At 36.3% G+C, this 26,290-nt stretch overlaps 1 protein-coding gene across 2 annotated transcripts in view; it reads right to left on the reverse strand.

Moving 5' to 3' along the window:
* Positions 1 to 26,290, reverse strand: part of exoc4 (exocyst complex component 4) — a 157,207-nt gene that overhangs the window by 91,307 nt on the left and 39,610 nt on the right. For both annotated transcript variants that reach the window (XM_041254693.1, XM_041254692.1), the window contains exons 8-9: positions 18,171 to 18,316; positions 17,398 to 17,486 (exon numbers count right to left, since the gene is read on the reverse strand). In XM_041254693.1, coding sequence (XP_041110627.1) covers positions 17,398 to 17,486; positions 18,171 to 18,316 — 235 coding nt within the window. The remainder of the gene's footprint in view (positions 1 to 17,397; positions 17,487 to 18,170; positions 18,317 to 26,290) is intronic.

Raw genomic sequence — 26,290 nt, forward strand, 5'->3', positions numbered from 1 at the left:
ATAGCACTATATTTGAAATATTTGCATATACTAAACTAACAAAGTGAAAAAACTAAAGATAGTCAGCAAAATGAGAGCCGTACTTTAATGTTCGTAAAGCTAATAGGTAAGAAAAGTGTAAAGCAAGTGTAAAGTATTAGTTAGCATTATTTTAAAATGATTACTACATTATACTACATTTTTATTATCCATAATTATTAAACACTCAATGGTGCTGAATTTACAAATACTAAAAAAACGTAAAAATAACTGACAAACATTTTAAAGTCCTGTTGTAAAATGGTGGCTCATGGAGCGACATGATCAGATGTCAAAATCAAGGCACATTGATATCTGGAGCAATTAAATTAGTCAAGGACAACTTCAGAGTTCAAAACGAAACGCACACATTATGATAAAATGTACCTTGTGTGTTTTCAAGATACAAAGCCATAATGTTCATGATAAGAAGCGCTATGTCTTCCGTGGGCACGGGTTCCTTATTTGCCGGGTTGTAAACATAAAATACAGTGCATGGTGGGATAATGTCATATTAAGCCCTACAGTCCATTGCACTGCTAGGAACTGCAACCAAACTATTTTATTAGTGTTTGTATGCATTAAGCCTGACTAAACATTAAACGGTACTTTAGTGTGGACGCTTTGAGATGGATTAATTAAAACAGTTTTGAGTACGGTTCTCGAGATTGGTAATGTGGTGTGGACAGGGCCTTATAGTCTGGTGGCTTAGTGACATGACCATTACTCATCAAACAAAAGCACTTTTTTTTTTCACACAAGCATTGAATGTTGTCTAATATTCAGAAAAAATCAGATGAGCATGGGGCTAGCATCAAAATCATATCATAAATATCATAAATAATCATAAATAAATGTTATTTAAAACGCCATTCTGATCTTTAGGGGTTAGAATTGAATGGTGTCAATACTGTAATAGTTGGTCTGAGAACAAATTTTTGAAAAAATTGGTAAGGCAGGGTCATAACGGCATCATGATGTCATCTTAATGAGGGGATTACCTCCAAAAGATCTGAAAAATAGTTAAACAGAGAAAAATAGCACAAAACCGTTCATCAATAATGCCAAAACCAGGTTTCTAGTTTCAAAACTTGGATATGTATTTCACTCAGAGTTAATGTGGTTATGGTATTTGCTCAGTTCAAGCTATGACAACCAACTGTTTCTGACAGGTGCAACAGTTCACTGCACGGCAGTCTGGCTTTGGAGCACTTGCAGCTTAGACAACCTCGTTCAGACTTGCAAGCGCATTTGATCAACTCATTGCAAGTTTTAGCCGCTTCAGGAAGAGTCATCCAGACAGGCTGACAGTGGTTGCGCGCCATTGTCCACCCCCATCCTTCTCATGTGGGAATCTTCGTTGGACTATAGAGAACCACTGATGTTAGCAGTTTTGTACTGGGCAACATGTTTTACTGACAGTTAGGGGGGAAGCGTATAAAAAATGTGATGTCTCGGAACATCTCTTTTCTGCAGATCTTTGCTACTTTTGCGAACAAGAGAGCTTCCGATTCATAGTTATGTACAAGGAACCCATCTTTAATCATCTTCTGCAGGCCATCTGGAATGACAAGAATGGTATTATTGTCATTTGACTGCTCCTGCAAACCCATGACAGAAAAGTATTTGAGAAGTTTTGTTTTGAAACATGTTTTATTGACAGAAATGTCTTGCCCAAGCCCTTTCAGTCAACTTTGATTCAACTGATGGAGATCAGATAGCTTAAAGATGTAGGTTCCCTCTTCTACTGAATACTCAACATGGGACACCAACTCCGTCAAAGCTCTAGCTCTCTCTCCTTCTATATTTGAAGGGGTATCACTTTGCCATAAATGGGCATAACGATTTCTATACTGTGTCAGACAAGCAAGATGGTACTTGCCTTCTAAAGCAATAAAATCCCCACCTGCTATTTTAGCAATGATGTTTTCATCCTGCATGTCAGTAGCCATCTGCCTAAGGGATTGATCAGCACGGAATGTTGAAAATTCATGAAGCTTACAGAGTGGTTCTTTCACAGAAGAGACAGCCATCTTTACCACGTGTCGTTTACTTTCTCTTACAACGACGGACATCTGATACATTTGACCCTTCATCATGTTTATGTTTCCCATTCCTTTCCAGTTCTGACGTCGACTTATTTAACTTCTAATGGCAAGAGCGATGCCATGAGGCAATTTTATCCTGAAAGTTTTCAGCAGTTCCTAGCAGAAACTTCAAGAAATCTCCTTCTAGTGAGCATATGAATACATACCAAAACAGCATGACAGTCATTATTATTTAAATGATCCCTGTTAGTATTCATGGTTTTCCTATGCCAGGAAGTCTGTTAATATTATTATGTTACTGTAGGTGCAATTCTGCCATCAGCAATAAGATACCAGTTAACTGAATCGTGTGAATGTCAATTTGAGTACTTCTCACATCATCAAATCAAAAAAAAAAAAAAAAAAAAAAAAAAGAAATGTATCAAAACATGTTTTTACATTAATTACTATACTGGTACTAAGCTAGCAAAAAAGTGACTTGACTTGGTGTATCCACACGCTTATCTGGCCAATACAGAGAAAACATTACAGAAGCTATCGGATATGGAATCCATGGCAATCTCTAATTTTGTTTTATTATTGAAGGAGATAAAATGTTTCCAGTTTCTACATTTTACCATGACATTGTGGCTTGTCAAAGTTGTGATACAGTGGAGACAGCCTGAGGACAGCAAGGCACAAGTGGCCTGCCGTTAACGAAGCCACAGGAGTGAGGCTGAGTGTGGCTTGCAACAAGCTAGTGCATTTCCTCTCCCTGTGTGAAAGCCAGTAGGAAATCTCCTCAATTGCCGTGGATAATCCTGGATTAGACTGACTCATGTATTATTTTTACAGGGGCCCTCACGCTGGAAAAAGATCACTCAGTAAATATGTTCTTCCTATTATGCAGGAAAATCTTCAGCAGATAATTTAGATACAGTGTGAATTTGTGAAATTGCATTTGGCATAGTTTATGAGTTGGGTTGTAGGATTTGTACTAGAATGTATTCAGAATTCTGTGTTGGCTGTTTATAAGAGCTTGACAAGCAGAGGTTATTGGGGCTAAAGACGTCTACTCTACAATAGTGAATTTCCTGTGTGTGCTACAGTGACTTAATTTAAAGCCATTTTTAAATGCAGTTGACAAATGTTAACTTAGTACAGGGTGTGCTTTTAGAATAATATTAAGTCATAATATATACAGTAAACTCAGTCTGTACCTTAAGCCGGTAAACCTAAGAATATATTCATTTTTAGGTGAATGAGATACCTTAAATAAATAGCCATATATGTTCAGATCCTTTGGGGTCTGGTTTAGTAGCTGTATAACTTATATTCATAATATACATTCGTCCGAATTCACGCGTGTCAATGTGTGACAATAGAAACACATTTCACCCAAACCTGAATACACTTTTTACTTGCAGTGACTACTTCAAACCAAAATTTCAAAAGAGCAGGTAACAAACTGGACACTACAGTAAACTGAACAGTAAATTATGAGGCTGTATACTAATACTGATAGCAGTGTGTAACAGAAATAAGCCTCAATTATTCCACTCATTGATAGAGCCAGATTATTTAAGTACATTTTTCTTTTTTTTCTTCTTTTTAAAACATTGGTGTTGCATTAATTGAACGAAAGTAAGCACCCCCCACCCCCAAGTAAAAGCCAGACTTGTGGCTACTAAGCCCTGTTGCAGATGTTTGTGTTCTTACACGTTCCTTGTCAGTTTGCCTTTTAACTGGTGCAATAAATGAGGAACCTAACACATCGACCCTCAGTGCAGGAAACATGTTCAGAAACCAAAACCAGCCATTCCGTCTTTACCATTGCACGTTGGATCAGCTCATGTATTGTGGTTACAAGAGAAGGACTTTGCATCAACTACTGTACAACATTAAACATTTAACCAGATACAACAGTAATGCGATGTACCTGCTCCCCAAATATTTTCTACTCAGAAGTAGAAAAGTCAAGAAGTTAAAGAAACTGTTCCAACAAGAAAAGGACGAGTGAAAAACAAAGCTGCTGGAGGCAAAGAGCAAGACTTGATGAGCGATACTTTCCAACACTAGTAAGATCAGGTGAGTAATTCATGAACGGAGACCTGTAAGAATTCAAGCATCACCTTCTTGTCTCATAATGAGTTCCTTCTATTACTAAAATTAATTGGGACCACCACCGTTTCAACCAGAAGTAGTGAACTGAAAAAAAGTGATGACACAGGTAACAAAATCTTGCAAATGAAGGTGGATTAATAATTGAGTGTTAGACTACATGTTTCAAAAGAATGCCTCCTTGGTTCTGAGTCACCCACTCCTTTCAGCGAATAGAAACCTTGCGTCAATAGGTTTATTCAAATTGCTGTCATTTTTTTCTCTTGAATATTGCATTTAATGTTTAACATCAAACTCATGTCAAGTTACTTAAAATGACAAAACTAAATGCATACGGGACTTAAATGTGAATTTATTTAGGCCCATTCTTGCAGACCTTTTTTTTGTTCATTTCCATGTCAAAATCAAACTGCTGTAACCTTGAACTCTGCTTTGCCTGCCTAGATTTGAGGTATATCACCAGAACCCTACTGTAAAGTGCGGGGATTAAATCATGATTCAACCTTCTATGCCATATCACACATAATTTCATCATCCAACCGAAAGGAAATTATCCGTAAGCATTATGCATAATCTTGCCAGCTACCATTGGAATTTAAGTGCAGACTCAACAGTCAAAGTTCACAAGCATGTAGGTCACATACTCACTGAAGCACAACTGCATATATTTGCATTCTTTACCACTTGTACTTGGAACAGCATAATTCATTAAGCAGTGTCCATTTTTTAAATATTCAAAACTTGCTTATGGTCAGGTTTTTAAAGGAAAACAAAATCGATTTTAAAAAATAAGTGCCACAAAACGATTACATTTTCTTATACGATACTTGCTCGAGTTTGCACTAGTCACAGAATCTGAGTATTAACCCAGTATCTTGAAGTGTTTGTGTTGTATCATCCTGAAACAAATCACATGACCACAACTTGGCATCCATCACAGGTCAAAAGGTTTGATTTTGCTCAAGGAGTTTTCATAAAATTGAAATTAGGAAGTCTTTTATTAGATATGAAGTGTTGAAACCGAAGTGTTGGAGCCAGCAGATGAAATATATGGAACATATCAGACAAGTAATTTAGGATAAGAATCCAAAGCAGGGAAGGGAGCCAGAGGTGATTGTTTGTGGTACATGCCATGAAAACAAGCCCTCGCAAAGAGCAATTGACTGTTAGCTGCAGATAATTAGTCTATAACTTTATTTTAGCATGAATATTTTATCATGTGGCGCAAAACTCATTAGAAAGAAGAATTGTGAGTTGGAGTATATGAAAGAAGCACAGAAGTGATCCATCATTTGCTGAAGGAAAAACAGCTTCCAGCATAAGATGTTTAGCAATGCAAGACTGAAACACATTTATATTATGCCTGTATAATGATGGCTTCTAATGAAACTTCTGAATGGAACTACAGTCTAACCCTTTCTTTGCTACAGAGCAATAGAGATGGAACCATAACCTCCTGCATGCACATACAGCATGCATTTAAAGCCCAATTTTAAATGTTATTTCCGTGCAACTATGATACTTTTCATAAATACATGGAGTGCTCATTGATAGATATAGTAGCGATTTAAACCTGTAAGCATGTCTCAGTCTTATCAAAGTGTTGAGATGTAAAAACTGAACAAGTAATCAGGAGAAAGGACTACAGTGTCTAGTGAAGGTTAAATATGTTAGGTTGTTTCATGTGTGTGCAAAAATAACTTCCACTATAAATATTAATAAATAAATAAATAAAGAAAAACATTCTCCAGCAGACAAATATTTCAGGGTTTGTTCAGATTCAGGAGTTTGTTAAAATGGAGGAGCTTGAATAATAATAATAATAATAATAATAATAATAATAATAATAAATAATAATAATATACTAGTTTAATGCTTTTTTCCTAGAAATATGCCAGTCAAGGACAGAGCATTGTGTCTCAAGGGAGAACGTACTTCTGTATTGTTTTTTTTTTTTTTTTTTTTTTTTTAAATGACAGGTACCAGATGTTGTTAGGAAACATACAAAATGAATCAATGAAGTACAGTACTTCATGGTACTTAATGGTATGTCATGGTCATGGGCATATTTTAAAAACAATGCATCATGAGTAACAAAAATACAATTGATTTAGTTTTAAAAGCCTCACAAAAGGCCATCAATGGAGTGCAGAAGAGAAGCATGTTCCTTTTAAGATGCTCTTGATTTTACACAAGCATTTTCGGATGGCTACAGTTTGATGTATACAATTTGAGAGTCCCGTTCAGCCCTCTGATTGGGTGTGTGACTGAGTCTAAAGACTGGCCCATATTGCAAGTATTTTTTTTATTATAATTTTATTGTTTTTATTGTAGTCATTGCAGTGCTTGTTATGTAAAATATAGACTTTGCTGGCATAATATACTTGAATAAATCTAGCTGCAGAAATTTTCACACTTGATCAAAATCTCTTGAGGCAAACAGGTAGATCAGCCAGGGTTACAAGATTTTGATTAGACCCCATATGGAGCTGTCCTGTCCCATCAAACGCCAGCTGATGAGCAGTGATCCCGTCAAACAAAGAACTGTTATTTTCATCCACTTTACTAATCAGGCAGTGCAGATTAAAGGTAAATATGACATTGACAAGAGAGACGACAGCTCTTCGCTGATTAAAATTAGCAAAGGTTCTACAATATTCGCTTCCAAGTTCCGAGGCAGCAATTAAGTCTGGAACTGAAGCCATCCTTGAACAATCACTAGTAGACACTTTACACTGACCTGAAAATGTAATTAAAAAAAGACAGACGGTGAAAAAACAGTGGCTGATAATTACTTACCAAATAAATCCAGCAATGATGAACAAATATGAATTAGCTGCTTTAACTAAAAAAAAGTCTTACTTCTCTCTTCAAGGCATAAATGATGAGAAATTATGTGATCGATTATATATTACTGCTTTATTATTTGGAGAAATGCAATGACAATTAATTCATATGAATATAATTTTTTCTTAAGAATATTGCTCGAGATATTTTTTTTGCATTGAAAATTGAATTAAGAACAATCGTCTCCCGCTGTAGAAAAGCAGTCTGCAGCTGACAATCTGCTCATAATAAAAATAAAACCTACATGAATAATTTAAACTATTTCAGGACCCCAGAATGAAAAAAAAACTCTTGCCCACTGTACTGTGGTGTTTGTAGACATACTGTTCAACACAAACATGGTTTACCCATTAGATTGAAAGAGGTGAACTTCTAGACCTTACCATAACCTTCACCCAGAGACAATATGATAATATTTCATCATGGGATCATAGCATGTACTGTAAAAACTAATACAGACATACACAAAGTGGCAGTGAATTCTTTGACAATTTTCAAAGTTTGGAATATGGTTCATTAAATTACAGTATTTCATTGCCTTAACTGAAGTTTTACTGAATCACATTCATTTAATGATTTGTAAAGCTATAACATCAGTGATTACTTGTGTATGTCAACTTTATACATGATCAAAGGTAGAGTAATTGTTATCCATACAAATCGATTATGCAAACTTGTATCGATCTTAATTAGTTTGGATAATTGACTAGTGTGTATGTGTATATATATATATATATATATATATATATATATATATATATATATATATATATATATATATATATATATATATATATATATCAAAGAAAGGATTATAAAATCCTTGGTGAAATATATATTTATTTGTTCTTACTCAGGAGCACTTCATGCCAGTAGACAGTGTGTTTTAATTCCAGTTCATCCACTGACTTGATTGTTATGACAGGTAATTAAAAAAGAACCTTGTGCACTCCCTAGCAAACTAATCCGGAAGCTGTGATGTGAGAGCCTTAGAAAGTACATACATCTTTGTGTACAACACTATCAACTGCTTTCATTAAAACAGTGAAGAAATACACACAACTGTGTACACTGGCACTATAGTGTTACAAATTATCATACATGACTAAGCTTTATAGCCAAGTCCAAAAGAAGACTGACAATAGGAATGGAAAAATGCTGACACAAATTGTGGTTAGCTGGTCTATCTAAATGTTCTTGGCGTCGACTCTGATCCAGATACGCAGGCACAGAGTGTTAATATAGATAAGCCTGGCCTTGATAAAAAAGCTTGCAATAAGATGAAGCTTGTATAGTTATTTTGCAGTAAATGTGGGGGGGTATTAACTGCTGTAGCGTGTGTGTTCTATATAAGGAACAGCAAAAGGGGGAATGCAGGACTGGGTAAAATTCCAATCACAGTTGAAATGAGTTCCTACGTGCTCGGGGCCGGAGGTACTTGGGTTTCTTCCATAGCAGAGTGTCCTTGAACATTCTGTTGGGTGCATCCCATGTTATCAGATAATAAAGTATGGTAACCACTGGGGGAGCCTGGAGGAGGTTGTGTGCTGGTGGCTATAAATATCAAATGAAAAGGGTGCTATTCTGTAATTCTCTGTACAATAGAGTCTACCCAGCATGTTATGCTAAACGTGCTGTAATACCATGAAGATTTCTGCTTGAATAAAAACTACTCTGCTGAGTCACAATTAACAAGACAATCTGCATTTTTCTACACCTACAAGAATTCTTAAGCAGTATTCAGATTCACATAAATACGTTAGTGAGAGCAATCTGGTTATTGATAACAAGTTGTTGCTGTTTTCTTGTTTCTAATAACTTCATGTGTTGTAGTTCACTCATCCCAATCCTCTGATCAAATCCATAGATGTATGAAGTATCTGTATTTTAAATAACATAAAAAGTACATTAAGTCTTTCAGCACAATAAAAGGAGGAGTCTAATACTGTTAAAAAAGTTTACAAGCTTATAGCTCAGCAGAAGTGAAGGCTCAGTGGATGTCCTCCGATCCCATGACCAAGCCAATTTTCTTTTTTACACTCAGGAACTTGAGAGCGAACTTGTCAGCAAGCTACTGGCCTCCGTCCGAGCTCACTAGGCACCTGGCTGGTAAGGTCTGCTGTAAGGCAATAAGGTGCAACAGTCCCGAACGGTTCTGCCTCCCTAACCCGCAGAACCAGAGCCAAAGAGAACACTGACGAATCTGCACAGCCAGAATGTGAGCCTGTGCTCCCCTAGCTGGGACTCGCCCTGCACACCACGCAACATGCTCCTTACCAGGTGACTCACAGGGTGGACAGGGCGGGGGGGGTAATTTCCTTGAGCACATGGGGCTGTAGTATTAAATACAGTGTTTCCGTACCAAAACTGTATATGCATCACAAATGGGGATATCAAAAAAGACAAGAAAAAAATATTTTCCACAGTTTATTGTTGACAGTAAAAGACGTTTTCCCAGTAATTCTACAAAATCTTGTATTGTTTCCAAGGAAAGGCTTTGTGCTTTTACACACAGTCAGTCTGCCAGTCATTTTTTGTTTGTTGTTTTTTTTGGGGTTTTAGACAATAAACCCATTCACACAAGGATTTTTTTATACAATACTACAAATAACACCTATACAGAATCACTCAGTTTACATTCCCTCATTTCAATAATATTCGTAAAGAGAAGTAATGACAGTACATGCACAGCCTCTGTGCTTTTCTCCTTGCAGACTTCAGGCTCCCCACAGGCTGAGAGAATGGCAAGTGATTGCTATTAATCCCAAATGTCACAATCAGCAGGTACTCATATGTGCAGCCAGGTGTAAACATAAAAAAGAAAATTGCCAATTTGAGTGCCAATGAATAAATACTTCCAAAATGTATAGATACTGGTAAACAATCACTTTTTTAAACTACAAAATAAAGCTTAAATAAATGATACAATATAAGTAATTCATTATAAACAAAGAAGCTGAAAATACTGAAAGCTTTGTACCCTCTGCATGCATCACTCAGTCATGTACTGTAATAGAACACTTAAGTTAAACCTTAAATTATAAGTATTAAGAAATATTACACTGGACATTAACTGCTGTAGAGGGAGTTTTGTTTTAAGATATTCCAAAAAAAGAAAAAACTGCTATAACAAAAAATATATACAAAAAGTCTTAGTCAAACAATGCACAATGGAGGCTGACATTTTTAATGTAACAGGCACTATTATTTAAAAAAAAAAAGGATGTACTTGACTTGGCCATTTTAATCTCCATAGTATTCACTGAAATCATCCCCATACTTTCCAGACTCTGGGTACTCACCTACAACAGGAGCTGGCCATGCTACAATGACAGCCTTAGATTAGAACATATCCCTGTTTTAAATATTATTTTACTTATTACTTATCCCACAATGATATATTATGAGTGTTTCTATCTATATTATTAATATGAACTAATCCAGAAAAAAAGATTTTGAAAAGGCTTCTCAAAGCTGAACAAGAGGAAATGTGATGGAATTATGTTAATGTTATTGTCACGAATAGGCTTGGTGGTGATGTCACACCAGGAAGAGAGACACACAGCACTGCGAGGTTTGAACCACTTTCCAAAACAAATGGCACGGAGGCCAAAACAAAACAGACAATAAGTGAACAACGAACACTGACTCCAGTACAAGTAGCAACTGTTTATATTTTTGTACCTTTAAATTGACATTCCTCCTCTGAACACAATCCAGCCTAGCGTGAGAGATCCCTGTATCTTTAATGCAGTTGAGCCTGGGCTTGATTGCTTGGTAATCATTCATCGAACTCAGGCACATTCTGCACGTGAACTGTTTTGGTAGGGAAGGCAATTAAACCTTCTCTGCCGTCCTAAAACACCCGTGCACACATACATTTCAGGGCTTGAGTTTCATTTTTGTGTGCTGGGTGGAGAATTTCCACCCTATGCTGCAGCCAATCGGGGGGATTCCAAAATTTTACGGGGAATGGCAAAAAAAAAGGCACTTTTGCATATTTAATATATATAATATATATATATATATATATATATATATATATATATATATATATATAAGGGTTTTATTTTTATTTTTTTTACTGCATTATAATTCACACTGGTGTTGCTTTAAAATAAGCTGCTTGCAAGAGACCTAACAGCTGTTCATCACGGTGAGACATATTAATCTCCATTGCTTTTGCCATTGCCTGATGTGAAGTTTTTGCATGCATCGGAAGAAAAAGGTGCATTTCTTATTTATTTATTTATTTATTTTTTAACTCTTTACACTCAGCCCTATAGCTGCCTGTTTTTCACAGTTTTCATTTATGTATATTTAACTACTGGACAGTTTGTACCGCATGCATATAACATATCAAAGGCCACAAAATTTCCTTTCATGTTATGTAAGTCCAGAGCTCAGTCAGAAAATCTGAACAATTTCTGCAATGTCAGATCCTACTGTACTGGGGTACTGGTTTAATGAAATCCTTACAAATGCACTGAATGAAAACAAAGTCCATGACAAATCACAAAACATATTTAATGTAGATGAAACTGGCTTCATCACAGACTCTGCATCTGACCAAATCCTGGCTCCAAGAGGATAAAAAAAAAGATCTACCAAATCCCTGGCTACTGGAAGAGAACAAATAACCGTATGGATGACTGGCGGATGGGATAAGTCTGCCTCCATACGTAACATACAAAGGCAAACGCTTCTATAGCACAAGGTGTCAGCATAGTCCAGAATTAGCAATGTATGCTATGTATGATCATGGCTGGATGGAGAGGTCACTGAAGATTATTTTGAAATCTGTTTTCCAAGGTCTCAGATGTGAAGTTTCCTAGTCCTTGTTTTTGATGGACATACTTCACATGTCTCTCTGAAACTAGCTCTAAAAGCAAAGGAAAAAAAATGTGCTCCTCTTGAGGCTCCCATCTCATCTAACTCATATTTTACAACTCCAGGACAAAGCTGTGTTTGGAGAGGTAAAAACAACAGGGGAGGAAGACGCTACGATGTCATGCACGTGTCAGTCGTGACATGATCAGAAAGATTTTCCATCCAAGCTGAAGGATGTGCTTGATGTGGCTTTAAAGGCACACAATTTGATAAGTGAAAACAGTTTGTATTATTTAAAAAAAACCTGTAGTAATAAGCAGTGTGTAAAGGGAAATAAATTATTCATCTAAACATCATGTTTTCATATTTTAAAAGATAATTCTGAATTGCAACCTTTAAATTAAAGGACACAATAAACACTGGGCTTAATAGGAACACATGTGGGCTTAATGGTACATTTTGTCCCTATTAAGACCATTAAGACTATTTTAGCTCATATTTTGAAAGTTATTTTGTTATCAAAAATAATAATAATATAGTTTATATACAGTCATGAAACAGCAAATTAATGATTAATCTTTCATTTATGCCACTCAACTGGCAGAAAACCTGAGCTAAATATCTAAAAAACTTAAAAAAAAAAAAAATAATAATAATCACCAAAAACGTTTTCTGTCCTTTCAGTGTACTCGTCTGTAACCCTTTCCAAGATAATGTATTAGAAGGTAAATGTACCCGTATTTCCTGCACTAAAGCAGAAGGCGATTAGGGAGGAATCAGCTGACTAAGAGGTGTTGTTGTCGCTTGTTTGATAAGTCGCAAGATCTTTTTATCACGTCTGCTTGGTGATATTAAAAATGCCTGTGGACAAGGTGAAACAAAAGAGAGCGCAGCATTTATTTCATGTAGTGGATAATCTTTCGAGAGGTAAATCACAAGTGTGGAATTCTTTTGGAATCATAGCGAATGAAAATAATGAACATGTGACTGGATTCGTTGCTTGTAAAACTTATTATTATGTTTTGTAAATAACAGCCACAAAACTGGTAAACCATCTCTGCGAAAGCACAGGTGTAGCTCCCTTTCAACTGGTGGCACGAAAGGAAGTGACAGGTATTTTATAGTAAAGTAAGAAGCGATAGATAATATGTTACAATGTTAAACTATATACAGTCTACTAGAGAAAGCTACCACGCTGTATAGCCTATTCTGTAAACTCGGCCAGGGTGTCCTCGGCTCACCACGCACCAGCGACCCCTGTGGTCTGGCCGGGCACCTGTGGGCTTGCCTGTAAGCTGCGTTGTACTTCGATGCTGTAGCTCTGAGGTGGCTGCATGGTGGGCCTGCAGTGTGTAAAAGAAGTGGTCGGCTGACAGCACACACTTCGAAGGACAGCGTGCATTTGTATTTGCCACTCCCATGTCAGCGCGGGGGTGGTTGAGGTGAGCCGAGTCTAAAAATAATTGGCGAACCCAAATTACGGAGAAAATTATAAAAACAAATGGCGACTACTAAACAAAAAAATAAAACAAAATGCAACATGTTTAGTTTATTAAGCAAGGGAGAACAGTGGGTGTGTTTAGCTGCTACAGCCTTCATCAACACTGGGGAAGTGAAATAAAGATTTACTGTAATCGAATGCTTTCAGATATACAAACACAATTTATCGTATAATGAATTACTTTAAGTGTCATTTTTTTCTCTCGCAGAACGGTCAGTCAACTTCTGAATCATTAACCAAATGGACTTATGGAGAGTTTAATTTAACAACACAACTTTGTGGCTAACACGACATTAATTTTTATCTTCAAAGGAGTAACATTAAAAAACTCAGTAACGTACTAGTTATTATTTTTCTCTGTAGAACGGTTCCCAGTATTCATTGATACATGTATTTTACTTTTAAATGTATTTTATTTCACATGCCCCAGAAAACACTTGCATTTTCCAAATTTTATCATATTCATTATTTTGATGGTTTAAAAGAAATTAAATATTGCATAACAGTACTCATCCTTCAGATGTCATTCATTCAATGAACTACCGTCTTACTTTTCATTTCTTAAAGAAGTAGTAGTGGTCAATCATGGGAGGGTACCGACAATGTTACTGCCCAGTCATATAAATCCATAGGCAGATGAGACCAATTGGTTTAATAAATGATTGGCACCAAAGCTGCCAAATAACTTCTCATGATCTTGTTGCCAAGAGCCAAGGTAAACAGATCATCCATTGTCATTGGTTCATTTTGAGAATACTTTAGTGATTGTTTAGTTTCTGTGACGATGCTGGTGGACTGTGTAAAATACACAACAGTAAGAGTGGATGGAATGCATGCACATTGGACGAAAAGCAGATAAAAGAAATCCTGGTACTGCATTAAAATAAGTCCCTTTATAGAGTACCGGCAGAATGTCACCCCTGGTCACAATTAACCCAACCAGGTAGATTCCCATCCTCACTCATGCTTAGTTATCATATTGTTTTGTCAGACTATCTTCCACTCAGTAGACATGCACAAAAATACATCCAGAAACTGGGTTGACTGCAGTTTCATTGACCCCTTGTTTTCAGCAAATAATTTGCATTTGTTACTCAACAGGAATGCAACAGATACGGCAGCATTACCAGATTTATATTGTGAGCGTGTTCATCTGCACCAAACAGATAACACTAATTGTCCACTGTAAATTACATATCAGCAATATTAACTTCAGAATACTGCACTTAAAGAAAAATATCTGAAAAGACCAAGCACCACACACACATGCTATTAATTTCACACAAATGATATAAACCTGAAACTACAAACAAAGAAATTGCAGAATACAGAATACAGTTAACAACCACGCTTGCTATTCAGTTCTTGGGCCAAACGCTGCTTTGTGTGGTTTTGGGATGCAGAGGACAGCCCACTGAGTTTAGAAAGGTAGTACACTAAGCCACTGTGTTTGAAACTTGTATAGCGATGTTACAAACATCTACTTGAAATTAAGCATATGAACTGCTGTGCCATTGCACGTCTATTTAAAAAGCTGTCTGTGATTGTAGACACATAAATACAAGCACAGTTTTCATGACTATAATAATGGTAAAATCAGAAGCAACATGGAGTCACAAATGCGTTTTTCATTGAAGCAATGCCCTTGCTGTCAAGTACCCATGACCCCTGGCATTATAAATCAAAAACTAAAACCGCAAGCTTCCTTAAAATGCTACCTGTAGCTATGCTTTGCAGCTAATCCAAAAAATTTATATTGTGCACGAATACCCTGTTAGAATTCTTAGGCATAATGCGATCCAGTTAATAGAGACCCCCAACCTCCATCACCTCCTCCCTATACACTCACACATAGCACACAATTTCCTGATTGGATTTTGCTTTGCAGAGCAATCATTGCTAATCTGTTAAACTAGCAAAAACACACGTAGAGGAAATAAGTGGACTCATGAGAACTAAATAGGGTGATATGCAATAACGAGGCACCAAATAAGCACAAGCTGCTTTACTCTGACCGCATTCACAAGCACAGTCAAAACACTCCTGAAATTGGTCTCTCTGACCAAATTCTCAAACAATTTCATTTCTGCCTGTGACATTTTTATAGGTGGGACCTGCTTGTGACATTAAGTCAGTTTTAATAAGCCAAAGAATTTGCTTTTTCACTCTCTGAATGACAATATCTTATCACACACACCTTAGCAAGATGCTGTGCTGAACTTCCATTATAAAAATATCAGGGCTACTTTTCATCATCTGAGAACAGTTATTGTCTTCATGGACAGGACTCTGATTAATTCAAACAGAACAAGACAACGTTATTTTCTCAGGACCATGGAGAAAAAAAAATGGACAGATTTTTAATTAACAGTTTTCCCATCATTTGTAAACTGAACATAACATTGACTGTAAGTTGTATAGACCAATCAAACAACAGCAGAAACTGTACACTGGATACATATATAAACTACTTAGACACAATAACTACTAAACTGCTTTTTTTGTCTCCAAACCCATTATCAAATGGATATGTAATGTAAGTACCACTAAACAAAGCCATCACTAATTAGGATGCACTCAAGGGATTACAACACGTATTTCAACATATTTTTTAGATAAAATTGGTAGTTTGACAATAACTCAAGAAAGTACAGCATAAACAAAAATAAAAAATCAGTGCGCTTCAGCCAAGTCTACACATTGTTAGAATGGCATACAGAAACTTTGTGCTTCTGTATCTCTGCCCACAACAGAATTGAAAAGATAATGCAGAGACAGACACTAAAGGGTCGTTCACAACGAACGTGGCAAGCATGCTGCCTCCTTGCGCGTCGCTTTGTAGACACCGCAGACCACTGTTCACACCGAACGCTGCAGGGGAAAGTCAGTGGGCAGTCTGTTGTTACGTCACGGCTGCATGTACAAGCAACAAACAGTAAATGCCAGCGGGAAAGAAAACTGTTTTTATACAGAAGATACAACAATTTTTTTTTTATAAAACCTAATTTTAACCACCCACACACACCATCAAAATCCCCCACAATTACCCAAAATATCAGGCAATTGTTTTCTAAAATAAAATAAAAACATGTTGCTTTTAAAAATTGAGATATGGTCATTCTTTCTTTGTGAGTTTTGTCTGCTTTGCTGGGTATATGCAAAGAGAGTGTGGGTTAAAGGCATTATTATACTTTGATATTATTGCGCATTATCGTATACATAATTAAAAAATGCAACTACTGCCACTACCATCATATCAAACTTTTTTTTTTTTTTTTTTTTGGGGGGGGGGGGGGGGGGGGTGTCTGTAAGAGCGACAACACAATACCTGGAACAATGAACAGCAAACAAAATAAGATAATTGTGATCGCCCTGCTCTACCAGAGAAAGAAAAATGTAAGATTGCTGTGGGTCCATGACATCCTCAAGAAAAGAAAAAGGTACAGCGAACATCATCAGCTGATACAGAAGCTCTGGTTTGATGAGTTTCAAACCTACTTAATGTTGTATTATACAATTCTGGAAAATGTGAAACCACAAGTTTTTCCTCTATTTTATTATTTTGTCTTCCTCGCAAAGGACTTGAAAATATTATATCTCCTGCGCATCTCTCTGCCGAAACAACTGGGAGACTACATAACAGCTGTGCTGAGGCTTGTTGGCACTTCTTGACCAGGATGTCATTATAAGTCTCATTGGTTTTACTGTGTTAAATATTACTCCCATTTCTAGTTAATAAAAGGTCTTTAGACTTGAACAACCGAATATAACTATTAAATGGGCTGACAGTTTCAAAATGTTAAGATACTGAAAAGTGTTTTCTTAATTTTAAACTATAATTTATTTCAAAAAGCATAATTTGCATTTAAATTTTAAGCCTATGAATCGCTACCTAATAGAAATGTTTGCTGTATCAACTTCAAACCACTTAAACCATTAAAAGAAATATAATGTAATTGATTTTGTTCTATGTATTTTGAGAGCTTATTTTTGCCTAACATGAATTGTGAGTTATAAATGTCCTATCCCTTCTGCTAAGTAGACTCTACTTACCCTGTAGTTCTCCACTTTTGCTGTAAAGCTCCCTTCTCTGTTCTCGCAGGTAAGCACTCATACTTATAGCATGAGAGGACGATTCAAACCTGAAATAGAATGTGGACCTTTAGGACCCATTTCACAGCAAACACTGATGTCACTTGAACAAGCTTAGTTTGGTCTACAATCTGCTTTGTGATCTGGATAAATTTTTCATGTTACTGTATTAAAATTGATAAAACCAGGACTACTCAAGGGCAATCTCATTGTTTCTAGCAAACTTAAGTCCATTGATCGAATTTTATGTATCATGGATCAGACAAGCTTGTAATGGTTATCATCTCAAGCATGGTACTGAATATAGTAGCAACACACATTTATAGAAAGTCTTTTTTTTTTTTTTTTATAAAAGCATCAAGTTATTATTATTTTTTTTTAATGTATACAGAATCAATAGGTGTCAGGTTGCTTCTGTACATAAAGGTTACTGCACAGTAAGGGAAATGGTAAATGTCATTCCTCAGAAGGAGATTAAAAGCGTCTGTCCATTACATTTCCGTGTAGTAACTCATTTAAAATGCATGTCATTTTGTTTTCCACAAATTTCATTCTCTTATATTTATCAATGTGACATTTACAAAAAAGAAAAAACACTCTGTTGTGTATCATTTGCTACTGCACTTCTACCCAGGCACTAAAACAAAAAAAAAGTAAAGAAACAAGAAACAACAAAACACTGATGGGAAGTGTGGCGAGCCAGATAGGGAATGTAAACACACACTGTTCCTTACTTGAACAACGATTGTTTGGGTCTCTGGGGCCTCTTTTTGGCAAAGAAGGCAGCAAAGTCACTCCCTGTACTAGCGTAGCTGATCTGTGATGAGGGTTCGGTTGCGCTGCGTGTATTCTTCACATCCAGGTAATCCATTAACAGAACCTGCATCAAATCAATGATCAATATTTAGTTCTCCGGTTTACAAATTTCCACCCCCAGTCCCCAATTTTCATTCCTCAATGAAGGCTTTGAAAGTTAGCTTCTTACAACGTCATTGTAGAATTCTAATGTTGTTATCCAAGAATCAAACATCACAATGGTTGTTAGCAGTTATATTCTGTACACTTTTATAAAAGTAGTTTGACAATGTTGTGCCTATACTCATTGTCTCAGTAATTGCCTTTAAGAAATCTAAAATTGTTAGGCATTATTAAGATGAAATAAAACGTGTTAATTCCTTAGTTTCCCTTGTGCACACAATTACTGAGTATCAATCAGTAACAAGCTGATACTGTTTTTAATAGAGAACGTGGTCAAAATTTGTCTCCCCCTTTTTTTTTTTTTTGCCCTTTTGTTATGAAATATTCTTTTCACTTTCCTTAGTTTCCTTAGAAATGCATCATCTCTACAGTGAATTATGGTGTTGCAGTAGAGGGAAAGGCGTTATCTCTGACTAAACTTGACAAATAAATACAAATCCCACTGAGCGGTAGCTTGTGTTAAATCTAATGAAAGTTCAGGGTTTACATGATGAACTAGCTGCATTTGATAGTTTTGCAACATAATTTCACTGTCAGTTTACAGCCTCAGTAATGCAGTATGGCAACATTTGCAATCTGTTTTTAAAACACTCAATGCAACAGTTAATCAAGCCAATTCTAAAGATGAAGGTAGGACAGCGTTCTTGTTTTGAAATCAATGCATTCATAAATAATAGTGTTTTGATTTATTTAAAACAACATGTGACATATGGAATACAGAATTCTAAGTGCATGTTAACATACTGATACAATAATGATACTACAGTGCCTTACAAAAGTATTCAGACCCCTGACCAATTCTCTCATATTACTGAATTACAAATGGTACACTGAAATTTCATTCTGTTTGATATTTTATTTTAAAACACTTAAACTCAAAATCAGTTATTGTAAGGTGACATTGGTTTTATGTTGGGAAATATATTTAAGAAAAATAAAAAACTGAAATATCTTGCTTGCATAAGTATTCAACCCCCACACATTAATATTTGGTAGAGCCACCTTTCGCTTGGGGTAAATATGTACCAGCTTTGCACACAGTGTCAGAGTGGTTTTGGCCCATTCTTCTTGGCAGATTTTCTCCAGGTTGTTCAGGTTGGTTGGACGAAGCTTGTGGACCGCAATTTTCAAATAGTGCCACAGATTCTCAATAGGATTGAGATCAGGACTTTGACTGGGTCACTGTAGGACACTCACCTTTTTGTTCTTGAGCCACTCCAGTGTTGCTTTGGCCTTGTGCTTGGGATCATTGTCCTGCTGAAAGGTGAATTTCCTCCCAAGCTTCAGTTTTTTAGCGGACTGAAGCAGATTCTCTTGCAGTATTTTCCTGTATTTTGCTCCATCCATTCTTCCTTCAATTGTAACAAGATGCCCAGTTCCTACTGATGAGATGCATCCCCACAGCATGATGCTGCCACCACCATACTTCACTGTAGGGATGGTGTGTCTTGAGGCATGGGTAGTGTTAGGTTTGCGCCACACATAGCGCTTTGAGTTTTGGCCAAAAAGCTCTATCTTGGTCTCATCTGAACATAAAACCTATTCCCACATCGCAGCTGGGTCACTCTCATGCTTTCTGGCAAACTCCAGATGTGCTTTCAGATGGTACTTTTTGAGTAATGGCTTCTTTCTTGCCACCCTCCCACACAGGCCAGTGTTATGCAGAGCTCTTGACATGGTTGACTGGTGCACCATTACTCCACTCCCAGCCACTGAATTCTGTAGCTCCTTCAAAGTGATTGTTGGCCTCTCTGTGGCTTCTCTCACAAGTCTCCTCCTTGTTTGAGCGCTGAGTTTTGAGGGACGGCCTTTTCTTGGCAGTGCCTGGGTGATGTGATGCAGCTTCCACTTCCTGATTATTGATCCAACTGTGCTCACTGGGATATCCAAACATTTAGATATTGTTTCGTACCCTTTCCCTAATCTATGCATTTGTATTACTTTATCTCTAACTTCTGCAGAATGCTCTTTGGTCTTCATTTTCCTTCAGATTCACAGCCTTACCAATGATCCTTCAACAGTGGGGTTTTTATCCAGAAAATGTGACAGCAACTTTAATGGTTCACAGGTGGAGGCCATTGGTAAGGTAATTGTGTCCTCATTAGGGCAATTTCTTTCATCGGTGCAAACTGGGAGCTTCCACAGCACACGGGTTGAATGCTTATGCAAGCAAGATATTTCAGTTTTTTATTTTTCTTAAAAATATTTCCCAACATAAAACCAATGTCACCTTACAATAAGTGATTCTGAGTTTCAGTGTTTAAAAATAAAATATCAAACAGAACGAAATTTCAATGTACCATTTGTAATTCGGTAATATGAGAGAATTGGTCAGGGGTCTGAATATTTTTGCAAGCCACAGTATATGTAATGTTAAATTTAAACTAGAAAGAAAAAATACATTTTCATTACAATCATTATGCATTACAAACCAAGTGAACTGATAATGTCATCAGCGTATTAAATTTGTAATGACAATCTGAGACCCTGACTGTGGCAGCAGAGTGTGTAACGTCAATTAAGTGCCAGCTTTTTCTGATGGAGAGATCAACCTATCTAAATTGCATTAAAAAGTACTACTGAACTTTTGAAGCAGTTAACCACATAAAGACAAAAAGTATGGCTGGCTTATGACAGATTAAGTATAGGTCTTCAAAATTCACCCACATACTGTTATCAAGGAGACAGTAACAGGTTTAAGACTTTCTGAAAAGTTTTTTATTATTATTATTTATTTATTTTAAATGTTGTAATTTTAAACAACTGTTGTTCCAGAACTTAAATAGGCCATGGGTATGTACTGTGTAAATGTAATGTGTACTTTGTGTATTGTCTTGTCAATATGTGTTTTTATTATTTTTGTTTTTGAAACCTGTAACCTTCTGCTATAACAGGACACCTTTGAAAACGAGCTGAAGCCTGAAGCTACACTACTAGGCCTTAACTAAACAAAGACAAGATTAAGATTTGGTTTCTTTCCAGAGGAATTTTTGGAGGAACCTGAAAATTATTCTCCTCTCTTGTTTTACCAATCACTGTACTACAGCGCCGTAGCCAGGATTTTTTTTTGATGATGGTTAATAACACTGGCATATCAAGGATTTCGTTCCGGATGGGGGGTGATGGATCGAGAATGGGGGGGGGGGGCTCAAACACCTAAAACCACCCCCCTAGCTTAGCTTAATACCCCAATGGAGCTGTTAGAGGATGAACACTACAATGAAGAACACCATTTTAGCAGCTGAAATAGTAACTAGCTGCTTTCAAAACTCCTCCTCTAGTCAAGTAAATGAAATTCTCAGTTACACTAAATGTTTAAAGGAATGAATATTAAAAAAAAAAAAAGATTAAACACAGTTTGCTTTATTTACTGGGATGAGATGAGTATTACAAATGTATCTGCCATTCCCAGTCCTTTCTGATAAGAGAGCTGATTGCACTATAGCATTTAGAGTACATACTGCATTGACCCAAGATGAAATGGCCTGTAAAATAAACTTGAAATATTATTACATTTTTTGCTCACATGAACACTTTCTTTTTAAAATCACCACAATATAATGGCAAATTATCACAGCTGAACGACTTGTGGGGCAAGTGGTATGAACATTGTGCTTAAAGTTAAAAGTCCATAATACGTTCGGCCTCAGTGTATTGTGAAGGCTACTTCAAAACAAATCAAATATAAGTGTTCTCTCTTACTATGTTACATATGTTGCCAAATAAAAAAAGTTACAGGCAGGCAAGTTGCAGAGTTCAGAGGCAGTGTGTAAAAAGCTCATGTTTTGTGGGAAATTTATTTTTAAAACACAAAATGTCAAATACATTATCAATTTGTATTATATGTTAACTGTTATGTAAAAACGGTATGAATTTATTTATCAGTTAACCGTTAAATCGTTTAAGCTATTACATCCCTACGTTCAACGTGCTCTTTTTTATGAATTTGTGTTGATTTTTAAAACAGAAAAAAGGGAGTGCTATAAGTACAATCATCAGTGAATCACAAAATCCAAGAGATACAAACAGCTTGAGACACCCAAGAGGTTGAATAAGAGGAAACAGGGCACTTCCAATCCAAAGCAGCCCACCCCTCTTGCACAATATCTGCCAAGTCCTTTGGAAGGCGATTTAGTATAGTTTGCCACACAGTCAGAAAAAAAAGTTTTCATCACCTTTTAAAATGGCACGCAACCTTTCACGGGGAGAACTTTAAAAACCTCTCTATACCACTGCATTATAGTGGGTGGCTTACCCATGATCCAATTCAATAAGATGCATTTTCTATCAAGAATTAACAACTTTCCAGCTCATTTTAATTGGGTGGGAGTCAAAGTTAACCCATCGGTAGGCACTCTCAAAAGAAGCATCCAAGGATCATTTTTTAATTCAATGAAACATTAGTCCTAACTCTTGGATGACCATGTTCCAGAATTTTATTAAAAGGTCAGAAACAGTGAATATAAGTACCTGTGTCTTTTGACATTGAATACATATTGATCGTATCTGTGGTTTAAACAAATTAAGAATATAGTGTCCTATGAGTTCTATGCAGGACTTCATAATGTACCTCTCTCATCTTATTACAGATGTATGTAGTCCTTGTTGAGGTTATGCCCCTAGCCCAGGCTCCCCCCAGATCTGAACAAAAACTAAAATTTTACTTAAAATAAAACAAAATCATGGAAATGCCTTTGTAAAGTGAAGGGGGAAAAAATGAACATTTCCTTAAAGTATGTTATACATTTGCTGAGGTGAGGTGGGGTCACAGGGAACCTTGTATCTTAAAGAATTTAGTTAACCCATAAAGCCACAAGCCTAGATCCACCCCTGTTAATCACTAATTGATTGATTGTGTTCACTGTTAAATAAAACCAAAATCCTATTTTTCCGCAATAAAAAAAAAATCTCAGATAAAGATAAAAACCTGTGTTATTCTGCAATTAAAATAAAAAGTGAAAATTGACCCCCCCCACCCCCCCCCCCCCCCCCCCCCCCCCCCCCCCCCCCATATCACATAAGATTCTAAGGAAGTTGCAAGCTCACCAATGCCATCAATCACTAATAAACAAATATTTCCCAGAAACATTACAAATACTTATGTGTAGTAATAAAAAACAAAAAATAGTATTCATATTAGTTTATCTCCATGTTAGTCTTTGTCACCTGGATAGCTACTGTCCAACTCATTGACCCGATCTTTAGGGGTGATTTTTTTATCGTGTCCGTATCATTAAACAGCCTGTCCAGTAGTAACATCGTGCTGGATACTGAAGCAAACTGCAGCTACGTTTCAACATGGATGTGACAGTGTGCCTCGCTCAGCACCAGAAGGTATAAATCTGAAGCAAAATTGCCTGTGTTGATGATTGTATATGATAAGTGTATTGATTTGATTATCAAACAAAGAAAAAAAAGCCTCAAGTGTAAAACTAAACCTAGAAAATCTGTGTTTTTCCACAGTAAACAGATTCCTAGGATCACTGGTTATCACCTTACTAATCTGTGTTAGCTGACATCATTGCATTTTGTGTATTGAGATTTATAAATGAGAAGAAAAGAAAACGCATATGGAAACACTATTATTATATACTTATCTGCTCCTACCTGCAGCCATTTTGTCAGCCTTCTTAGCCTTGAAACACAGTTTTCCCCTCTTATAAAAACAGTACTGTATATAATGGAAAAGGAGGATACAACACTAATGTGGAAATACGAGATCACAACACTAGTTCAGATTAATTTGGCATCCCATAGGCAGCAATCAGGTACCCTCTGTGGTTACATCAATATCACCATATCTCATTCAACATACACAGGCAAGTTATTAATCTTCAACATTGTTGCACACTGATTTAAATGATAAACTCAGCAGAAGCCCTCTTTTACTTCTTAACTATTAACTATTTCTTATGTATGTTATTACTACTGTAATGTATCGCATTAGAAAGTGCTTTACATATTTTTTTTTTACATATATTTACATAAGCGAACAAATACACTCATAGTGGAACAGGTTTATTCCTGAGGATTCCAAAAGCAAGGAAAACAGTGAGGTGTCAAAGGTTTTTTTTTTTTTTTTTTTTTTTTTAATGGAAATTAAAATGAGAAATGTATTTGAAATAACTATGTATCTATTTGTGTAGTGGAAATAAAATACAGCCAGGTTTTCTAAATTGATCAAAACGTTTGAGGTGAATGCAAAGTTAATGGATTTGATCTGGTACAGATGCAAAAAGGCCAGTGAGGGTCTGGGGCTTACTTGTTAGGTTCAACGGCAGACTTAGAACTTAAACCTTTGGCCTTCTGGCTGCAAAGGTCATTACGTTATTATACTGGCTGTCCTAACTTACAAGGAGGGCCAGCATTACCTGTCAGAAATGAGCTCTGCTCTGCACATGAACGTCTGAATTTCTGTCACAGACATTTCACTGGTCTTCACCATAATACATTTTATGACTTAACATCTACAGAACCTCTAAAAAATATCTGACAGCTTTGATTTATTTTTCCCCAGTAAGGGGGGGGGGGGGGATCACTCTTCCCTATGACGGCTGCTTTACAGGCCTGCAGTGCCCTTTCAAATCAGCATTAATGTACATCCCAGAAAATCTAAACTTAAATCAAAAGTGAAAAACTAAGTTTTCAGCAAGCTCCCAAACAGAGCACGATACTAAACAGGTACAGCAGCCTGTTTGAGCTGATAAAAACATCAGCGTTCCCTGCTTCATTATGCAGACTTCCAGAACTCTGGCTCAACGCAGTGATGTGGGTGTAAAGAGCATGGGCGGCGTTTGCAGGCAGTCTACTTCTTGAGATGTATTTCTTGTTTGTCAAAATTACTCAGAGTGACTCAAAGGTCTTGTGCCCTCTCAGCCGCTTTATTTGCTAATGAGATGAAACACCAAAACAACTCAATTTAACAAGAGCACTGCTGATGGAGTTCACAATGATCTGTGAAGGAAGAGGAACTTGCATGCAGCTTCTCAGCAAACTGACTTTGAAATACTAATTATTAAATTACACACAGATAACAGGCATAATATATACTGCAGTTAATTAGTTTTGAATTATTCTGGAGATAAATATTCTATACATTTATTATGCATTTATGCTGTAGGTGTAAACATTGGAGTTCAACAATGACTTAAGCATCCATATTAGAGACATCAAACAGCAAATACAGCTATTTCAACTATTTTTATTCTACGTCCTCCAGCTGAAAGTACATGGTGTGGAGAAAATTAATGATTGAATGTAATTTATCATTTTACTAATACAGATGGTTGGAATGTATCTGTGTTTTGATTCCCCCTTTTTCAATTCCTCTCCCTTACAGACTAGTTGGCAGATTAGGTTTAAGGTTTAAGAACTTTGTATAAACAATGATTGGCAAATGGTCTTTGGAAATTTAAAAGTAATTCTTGATTAGATTAAGAAACAGACACTGGAACAGATACGCATCTGGTCCTGGAAGATACAAGTTATTTGAAGTTAAGCATCTCCAAAAGGTGACAATGGTCTGGAGAGATCTGAATAATTTATGGTTCTGTTCTAAGCAAAGGGAACAATGGAATTGCAAGGCAAGCATACTCTGATGATTAAAGCATTTCTCTTAAAAGAAATTAAGAATTATATGAGAACACGTGATATTGATGCAAGATCTTATTAATCAATAAAGTTTGATTAATCTATTACAAACAAACCTGTAACTTGGCAATTTGAGGGAAAACTATAATGATTTAACTGTTTATATGAAAAGAATCTAAAAATACTGAAAACTGATAGTGAACAGAATACTGAAAAGATAGAAAATACTGAAAACAGTGATCTGAAATATTGTAAAACAACTTTTTAAATGAAACTAAATATATAC

This window comes from Polyodon spathula, chromosome 7 (assembly GCF_017654505.1).
Source record: "Polyodon spathula isolate WHYD16114869_AA chromosome 7, ASM1765450v1, whole genome shotgun sequence".
Classification (NCBI taxonomy): Eukaryota; Metazoa; Chordata; class Actinopteri; order Acipenseriformes; family Polyodontidae; genus Polyodon; species Polyodon spathula.